Below are 9,788 nucleotides of genomic sequence, written 5' to 3' on the forward strand. Positions count from 1 at the left end.
AATTGTTTTAGAGTACAAATATCAGAAATTAGTGACAAAAGGCTTCCACAGTTTCCAAGAGCATAAAGTGTTGTCTTCAAAAGTCCTTTCTTGGCCATCAGACACTCAAAAAAAAAAAAAAGATTTTAAAAACACGATAATCATATTTGTGAGGGTAGAATTTACAGATTTTTATGACACAAAATATATCACAATAAGGTCACAAACCAGGGGAAAAAATTCCACTCAATTGAGTTTATTGCAAAAAGTCCACACTTTCTCTACTATTCATGGGAAAGTGCAAGGAATGTCAGCTTTGAATTACAGCAGAAAAGCAATGGTAAAATAAAACTAAAAAATATTCTTTTCCTTTTAAAGCCCCAAATTATTTGTAGAATAACTACATAAAAGTTCTTCTAGTCCATTCTCATCAGAAAAACGACCATATAGGTCGACTGTGAAGCATCTTATTATGACCCATATTGACTTTTTTCGTTAGGTGATGACCTCAAGTGGCTGTAGTAATTATTACAGTAGTAAAGGAGGAAGGAAGTCATATGTAGTAATGGCATTGGCTTTCACACTGGACACGAACAGCGGTCTCCTGGGTGAAAGTCCTAAGTACACAGTGAGTTATGGTGCATTTTAATTGCCTCAGACTGATGAGTTGCGTTCAATATTCCGAGTCAGAAATCCGACTTCAAGGGACATTCCAGTTGAAATTGCCGGCTGGGAACTTGAAAATTCTAACTTCCCAGATCAAATGGAAAGCACCATCATTTTAACTAACTTGATAAAGTTAAAAAGTTAGAAAAGTGATGTAATTTACATAACGTAAATGCACTTACGTTAGTAATGTAGGTATTTGTAACTGAAGTAACCTAGGTAACATGGTTATTTTTACCCAAACCATGAAGTTTTCCTGAAAACTAACCAAATAATCTCTGTGCCCAAACAGCAAGTGTATGATAAAATTCTAGTACGACTGTCGCTGACATGTTGTCGTGGGAGCAACTGGCAATTGACCTATTCAGTCGTTTGAGGATGTGCTGGTTCTTCAGGTGGGTGACATGATTAAAAGATTTATTCAAACTCATCAAATATTTGAAGACATTTTCAAATACATTTAGCTGAAGCTCTGGCTGCTTTGGGAGCAGCATTAATATGAGCAGAGGGGTAATTTCAGAGCCAGTGAAAGAAGAAAGCAATTCTTTCATTAACACAAATTATTACAAACCTCCAGTGACAGGGAGCAGAGCAGTTTATTGGTCAACCCCTTCACTGGATAAATCAAATGTTAATAAATGGACTTCTGTGCAGCAGCAGTTAAACTGTGGTGTATCGAGAAGGACCAGGACAAGAGCGGAAAGGAGACGGCCCACTGGGGAAATCAGCCAGGAAAATGGGGTTGTGAGAGGTTGAGGTCTCCATTAAGGCCTGCCGTCTCTTGCGATCGGGCCTCTGGTAGCGGAAATTGAAGGGTGGTCGAAGTGCCACGGGACCTCCAATCTCCTCAGAGGATGAATCAAAAGGATCAGCAGCGGATGATGACTGTTTCTGGTTCCCTAGACCTTCAGCGGACTCACTGGAAGATGAGCTGAAGGGGTTGGAGGGGTTAAGCACAACAGTGGGGTCAAAGGGCAGAGGCTGAGTGGGCATTGGGTCAATCGGCGCTGGTTCAACAGCAGGGGGCAGTGTGGGATCAAAGGGAACAGGCTGCGGATCGTTTACCGGGTCATCGATCATAGGAGGGAAGGTCGGGATCACAGGGTCTTGAGGGAGGTCGTGAACCTGAGGCTGCACTGGTCTGAGGATGTCCACATTCTGCAGACGAACAGACAAGATCTCACCAAACTGATATTTTACAAACTCACTCTCATTGCCTGCAAAGAGAGTCTCAGTCATGCAATATTACATTACACACCACAGCTCTAAAATGGAGTGAGCAGACAACATAATTATAGGACAGAACCGTACAATTCTGAATCTCACACATATGTTTAAACACACACAAGCACAACGTACATTTGAAGACACAACGCAGAGATATGACAGTGTAATTATATGGCCAGTGGCATTCATTCAGAAAGTTAAATTAGCATTTTAAAGGTTGCTTTAGTAAAATCTGAAACAAAACAGAGAATAAAACATTCATCACATCTCGACCAGGCAGTGGGTTATTACATTTCAAACTGCAGTCATGTGAAAGGATTGACACCTCATATTACATTTTGCTGAAGTTTTTGCACTTTATTCACTCACTGTCACCCATATTTGAATGCAGTTGGATGTTTTGTTCTTTTTTGGGGCGTTCACGTTTTTTTCTGCTACTATTTTCCATTTTTTAAATTTGAATTCATGGTTCACAGATTATGACCAAAGTACAATCAAATCTAATTTATTTCCCGTGTTTGTAAGCAAAACACAACGTTAGGGAAATGTATTGATCAGTAACATATTTTGAAAAGCAGTTCTTTGAATGGATAAACCTACTTGGAAATAAATCTGATTCTGATTCTGATTCTGAAATGGCTTCCTGTACCTTCACTTTGTACATATCGCAGGCCACATGAACTTCAGGATGGACTTCTCCACGCACAGATCCTGCACAGAAACCTGCAGTCTGAGAGGAGAGGAGGAGATATTTTGTTAATTTTCCTGTCATACTGGGTCACAACAAGAAACAAAAAGCAACAGGAAAGAGCAGGGATGATGGGAAAACAACAACATATAGATAAATAATAAAATAAGAAATGAAAGATGGAGAGAGGACCTGTCAGGCTTCTTTAATAAAAGAACCAATTACTGCAGCCTGTTAGTGGTGTCAGTTTTAACACTAGAAATGAATCTGTCATGTCATCAAGTAACACCTCCAGGAACTGTTCAAATGATAGCTAACAAGGCTGACTGAATGATTTTTATTTAAGTTTTTAGAACAACATTAATTTGCGCCCTAACACTGTCAGATCACAGAAAAGGAGTCCATTTTTTAATAAATGGAGCACCTTCAGACATTTTTTTTATTATATTCCTTTCTTGTCATTCCAAAAAACAATTTTCTGTGAATACTGTTTTGTGTGAATCTTCAAGTACTAAAGCAATGTATTACACTATTTAAGCATTTTAAAAGGTGTAACATGTGAGATAGGGCCACCTATTGAACTATAGGGGGCAGCATGAACGACAACTGCTGCTCACATTACTCTTTGCAATAGCTATCTTGGCTGCTAGCTGCCGTTAGCTCAACTGGGCTCAGAAGCATAGCTGGACAACAGACTGGGACTGAACACAGCTTCCGAAATTGATGGAGGTCAGTTTGACAAAGGGATACATTACTGAGGCTCCAACAAGGTCTATGACTCTGGGACAAGTGAGCAGCAAGGGAAAACGGTGTGTAGAGCTGGAATATTTTCACATCTTACTCTGTGAATTGATGATTCATTTCTACCAAACCAGAGGTGACGCTGGAAAGACAAACCAAGACTGTTTTGGTGAGATTTATATCGAGCTCACCTTAATTCGGTAAAAGAGGAAAACTTGAATTCAGGAAATGTATGGTTGCATTTTGTGTTTGATAAGGAAAACGGGTGCAAAAATATTTCTTTCTTGACATTTTGTTAGTTTATGTTGTTTTGTTAGATGAAGTAGCAAACTTACTGCTCACATACATTTCTTAGCTTAAACGACACGGGGCCTATAACATGGGAGTATTGCCTCTTGAGGTGTGATGGGAATATGAGACAGGATGGGACTATGGGTTTTAGAGTGACAACTTCAGTAGATATCTCTGGAACACAATAGATAGATGTCTTTGACATAACGTCAACACCGTTGTTTCTTGTCACTGTTGATAATGTTCGTTTTCTGAAAGTTTTAAACTAAAATTCTGCCCATATCTTACATATCGCCCTTTCACGTCTCATTTTTAATCTGTTGACTTTGGACTCTGTGTTGAGTACCTCTGTGTCTGATTCAATTGTCAGTCGCTGGCAGGTGCCTCTGTCTGTCACTCCCTCTGGGCACTCTTGGACCGTATACTCCACAAAGCTGGCTTTCACTGGCACAATCTCAAATAAAACAAAAAGATGGTAAGAAAAGGGGAAATTACACAAATAGACACAAAAATACAAGCAGACACAGAGTGGTGGTATGGTTTCTGTAGTGGAATGGCTATCATCTTGGTTTTACAGAGCATGAAATGTTACCCAAGGTGAATTATCATATGCAAAGAGGAGCAATCTACTGAGCTTTCATCCCCCAGCAAACTATTCAGTTTCTCATTTGCTCCCCAAACAAAAGCCTGGCCAGAAAACAAGGTCCAAAGTGCTGTCAGTAAGCCTTTGCAACCTTGCCAGACTCTCCTATCATTATGGTTATTGTGGAGCAGTAACGGCACTCATCTGGCAGGCAGAAGCTGTGCCGTCTGTTCATACACACCCAGAGCTTCCTCTTAAGTGTAATTTCCCAATAAATCTAACATTCAACACATTGTTGTGTGATTAAATCAGCCCTTGAGCTTTGTTTGTCCAACAACTGTATATCTAATAGTACCTGGGCTGCAGCTCTGGTGATTTTCTTCACACCCAGCCCTGCACCCAGTGTGGACTGTCTCTTGTAGGACTCCAGAGTGACCCGAGCAGTGTCCAGGGCCTGTGAGCTCTCTACAGGCAGCAGGAGGGGGCAGGTCGGACAGGTCTGCTGGAGCTTCTCTGGGGGATCTACAGTGGCCAGATATTGATAGCGTAGATGGTTAAATAAACACTTGCACTGAAATGACAACTGAAAGAATATTGTTTGTAGAATATGTTCGGCAGAAACACATGGCATCAAATAAAAGCAGCAATTAGCGGTATAAAGCAAAAGCTGACTTGGTAATGAAACATGTTTTGGAGCATCTCTTGTGAATGATTTGATAACACAGCCATGCACCAAATGTACACACACAGATGTTTTCATTTATTTTGGCTAATTAAACTTTTTCATTGGTTTTAGGGAAGAAAAACTTAGATCTTCAAGATTCCTTAGGAGGAATGTGACAAAGAGCTCAAGGCATCAGGCCTGGTGTCTAAATTCTTCAGATTCCAGTCCGATCACACATCCATGGGACAAGGCCGACCTATGGAGGCCCATGGATTGGCTCTGACCAGGCACCCAGGAAAAACTCCAGGCTTTGAAGCCAGTTTTAGATACTAGTGATTCATGCGCCACTGAGTAACTTTCAGATGATGAATGGGGCTCTGCCACCGACTCTCTTTTCAGATTTGCCTTTGTTACATCCATGCTTCTGACCCATCGAGGCTCAGACACAGGACCTCTGGAGGTGTTTTGGGATCCACTGAGTGCTGTTGGTTGCGATTAGATCAGACTTGTTCTGGCAGGTCCCACAGATGCTCAACAGATGACGTACTCCCATCGGGAAATGCTGTTGCCATAAGGGGGTGTACCTGTACTTGGTCTGCAACAGGGTTTGCATGGGTGGGGCATATGAAGTGGCATTCACATAAATGCAAGGACCCAAAGTTTCCAAGAAGAACAGTGCATTGTAATGTTATTTACTTCACCTGTTAGTCCCTTAAATGTTGTGGCTGATTGATGTATAATTTGGAGTTTGAGTGGACGAAGAGACAGTCAAAATAACACCAGTATAGATGATCAAGGCCTTTAAGTGATCAACAATAAATAAATGTGAAATCTCAGTTTGAGATTAGAGTGAAACCAATGGACATTTTTCATGGCCGACATTTTGATTTGTCATAGCGGGAAATGCACAGGTGTAACTAATTACATTAATTATAGCTCAGTTCCATTTAGTTGTGCCTGAAAGCCATTATTAATGTCATTAGTCACACCTGTTTGTAACAAATCAAGATATCTACAGAAACAAATGTCTTTTCTGAGTTAGATTTTCCTTTCTTTTCTTTTCCTTTCTTTTCTTTTCTTTCTGACGAGCCTTATTTACTGAGCAATAACACAAACATTGCTTGCTGAGATATTTAAACCAGCGCAAGCAGTTTGCAAGATCATTGAGATGCTACATTCATCTAGGTAAACAGCATGATAAAATCCATATTTTCTTCTATTTTATATAACATTCTCTTAATGAACATTTATGAGTCAGTATACAGAGGAATCCTTCAGGCTCCTGTGTATACATTTATGAGCTTCTTGAGTAAATCAGTGTTTAAACTTTGTTTTCAACTGCTGTTCTGTGCAATATTGTACAGAAGTATGACAAACCGCCAGTGTTGCACTGCTATACGAACGATACGTTAACGTTACCTGGGACAAGAGTGCACTCATAGCTGTACAGGTAGGAGTATCCCTCTGGTGTGTGGAGAATAGTGGTGTTACAGTTACCAGAGATTTGCTGGAAAGAAAAAAAACAACAAGTTAAAACAATCAAAGTCACTTAGATTTAGCAAAAAAGAGGCATAATTAGGATATGTGTTCTTGTTCTACTATCTTTGTGAGGACCAAAGTCTTAGGCATTGAGAGTGAGGATATTTTGGGGAAGTGAGGACATTTTTTCTTCAACAGATTGTTTGTGGTGTAAAAATTTGGCTTTAAGGTTTAAATTCAGAGTAAGAGAGATTAGGAGCAGCACTGCAGAGAATCTCCTACTGCATTACATTGAACATAGACACATCTGCAGAAGGAGTAAACAAATATGACTTTACAAGATCTCCCTTAAGCTAGCAATGACACTTCAGTACGTTGGCTGTAAGAAAACACAGCAGCTAAATATTTAAGAACTGCAACTAGTGATTTCATTAATCAATCGATCAATCATTTACATTACAAAATGACCTAAAGTATGTACTTAAATGTCCTGTTTTATCAGACAACACTATAAAATCCATAGATATTACATTTTGAATAATAAAAAACACATTCATGTTCCTTAGACTACATCAAAATAGCTGCAATTATTTTATTTAGATCAGCTAGTTAACAAATTAACCAATGATTTAAGCTCTTAAAGGTCCAATATGCAGAATTTGGTGTTTTATTCAGAGTCATGTTTTGGCTAAAGCAAGGTTTGAAGTTTAAGATCAGGATCTACACCGCAGGGAATCCCTGAATATAGAGATCTGTCGGTATCAAACAAAAACATCTACAGAAGGGGTAGGCAGATGTGACTCTCAAGATCTTTCTTAAACCAGAAATGAGATTTCAGAAATTCAAAGGTGCAAAAGATAGTGTGCCTTTCTCACACTGCCCATTTTGCAATGTAGGATGTATTACGTCAGCAAGAGAACAAGTATAGTAGAAGGACAAACATGCTTTTTTGTGGTTTGTTATATAATAGTGATATAAGGTTGTAGGATAGCCTGGATACTGAACACACACACACACACACACACACACACACACACACACACACACACACACACACACACACACACACAGAAAACAGAAACAGCAGGCCTAGTTTGAAGATAACCACAGTCTAATTAGTTTTTTGCTTTGTGTCTGTGTGTGTGTGTGTGTGTGTCCTACTGTTTCCATGAATGGTCTGACGTCACAGCGTTTCCATGGTTTTGGGCTGCCTATGTGACACTTGGTCTCAAGGACATCCAGGTCCAGGTAATAGACATTGCCCGCTGGGCCCTGACATGCACAGTGCAAACACATGTATCAATGCAAACAATGCTGTTTACTCATATTATCCAAAACTAGCTGTATTTTTTTCGTTTATGGAAAAGTATTACACACAGCTATATCTACTGTTTAGAAGGCACTCTGTGTACTCTCCTATCACCCTCTGGACAATATTGATTTGAATGGTAGCCTTGAGAACAAATGTCAACACATTGAGCAGGAGTACCGGCAGCCTTTTCAGGTCATGAAGTTGAGCTGAGCCTCTTAAAGAACGGATCTATCCAACAGTCGGTCTACAGTAGCCTTCAGAGGCTGACAGCATCAAGTTCATAAGGCTTGTTGTGTGCGGTTTGTCCCAGCGGCCCCGGACCGAAATGACCTGGACTTTATTAACAGTCACTTCAGTCCTAAAGGCCTTTTTTCATGAGGCGTGAAAGGGGATGGCTTCTCATTTCATGACATAAAAGTCTGTACATCTATTTTAATGTTACATTTATTATAAGCGACATGCACTGATGGCGGTCATTCACAACAAAGTGCGACTCACAAATATTTATTGTTGTTTTTAGTCTTAAGTGGCTGCACACTAATGTAATTGCTGCTATTTGTCATGTCTTTGATGTAGTGATTCCCAAACTAGGGTCTGGGGACCACATCAGGTCCTTCAGAAGCTGAGTTTAATTTAATTATAATTCCAGCGAGAGTCAGCCCATTGTGACAATGTCAGAGGAGGATTTCTGATAAGAAGTTTGGCTGTGCACAGTCATTTTTAACAAGAAAACACAAATCCTCTCAAAAGAGATCCCACTGACATGAAGATTGGCTACGGCTTTTTAAATCTATCAACGTGTGACTTCCTTTTATCACAGGGATGTTTTGATATTTCAGCAAGAACAGAGAGGAAAATAACCTTTCCACCCCACTTCCCTTGTGGAACATGAACAAATCACCCACTGACAGAGTATTACAGCAACCCCAGGCAGCTTTCCCCACCGTCCACTTGTCTCTTTACTGACCTGAGCGTGCAGGTGGACATTTGCAATGCGGTTGAGGGCGAACTTATAGCCATCGTTGCGGTCCTCATTGATGTAAGTGGTAGCCAGACGAGACAGCTTCTCCACTGCCTTGTCATTACAGGGGATGGGAGCAAGTTCAATTGGCGCCAGTGCAAAACCCTCACAAACAGTGTGAATGGATAGCAAGGATAATAGCAGCAATAATGTGCAGATGGATTTGTCCATGGTGGCAGAGGTTCAGACAGGAGCTGGTTTAAAGTGAAGTTTGTTCTCTGGTGTTTGCGTTCAGTCTCTGCAGTGACTTTTGGAATCAAAACAGGACGCAGATGTTGGAATGAAGCCAAGGACAAAGTTTATTTGATGTCAGAGGGTTGATATTTGTGAATGAATGTTCCAGTGATTTGTTTAACCTTCATTCCTATGGGACGAATATAATGAATAACAAACATTTTATTCATAATGTGCATCTGTTTATATGCATTCACCCACAAGATTCAACACAGTTTTAAAGTCAGAGCGGGGGTTGTTTTAAATTTGATCAAAAAATGCATGTAGTGTATTAAACAGAACTGATTTAATGCTGTACAATGTCTCCCAGTGAACTCCATTGTGGGTCATGTTGTGACTGTAATATCAGCATCTCACCATGAGGGGTCACTGTGAGTCTGGTGTGCTGTGTTGAAAGGTAATCTGGTAAAACTGTTGGTCCACCAGACAGATCTGGGTTAATGATTCACAGACATCCAGTTAATAAGACTTGTGTTGTATTACAGCCCCATAACTGATATTTGTGTTTCCTGTCTTGATTTTACTTTAAAATCCACTGAATCTTCAGCTGACAGAATTCACTTCATTATGGTAAATGATCAATGGTAATAATTTCAGATGTTCCACATCATTGCGTTATTTACAAACATGAATTCAGATTCATTTCTTATAGATGCACTGTGTATACGTTGTATATTTGTTGTATTTCAAAGCATTAAACGGTCTAACCGAGCTGCACTGTGTGTGATGGGTGGGGTTCACACTTTTGGAGCAGTCAGATTGGTTCCATTGTTCATGACAAGATCGATTAATGTCTGGAGTCGAATACAGAGTAGGACACAGGCAAGCACACACACTCTCTCTGTGTCTCTGTCCGCCTTACAAACATTTGATTTATCAGAGTATGTATGCAGATTTTTAAGT

The 9,788-nt window shown here is 40.0% G+C and overlaps 1 protein-coding gene across 1 annotated transcript; it reads right to left on the minus strand.

Moving 5' to 3' along the window:
* Positions 1 to 219: 219 nt before the first annotated feature.
* Positions 220 to 8,909, minus strand: LOC141005245 (fetuin-B). The gene is made up of 7 exons (XM_073477046.1): positions 8,598 to 8,909; positions 7,480 to 7,590; positions 6,259 to 6,346; positions 4,531 to 4,697; positions 3,939 to 4,046; positions 2,522 to 2,602; positions 220 to 1,803 (listed from the first exon to the last, which is right to left on the minus strand). The coding sequence occupies exons 1-7, from the start codon at positions 8,820 to 8,822 to the stop codon at positions 1,306 to 1,308; spliced, it is 1,278 nt and encodes a 425-aa protein (XP_073333147.1). The 5' UTR covers positions 8,823 to 8,909; the 3' UTR covers positions 220 to 1,305.
* Between the last annotated feature and the right edge of the window lie 879 nt (positions 8,910 to 9,788).

Source organism: Pagrus major, chromosome 11 (assembly GCF_040436345.1).
Source record: "Pagrus major chromosome 11, Pma_NU_1.0".
In the NCBI taxonomy this organism is placed as follows: domain Eukaryota; kingdom Metazoa; phylum Chordata; class Actinopteri; order Spariformes; family Sparidae; genus Pagrus; species Pagrus major.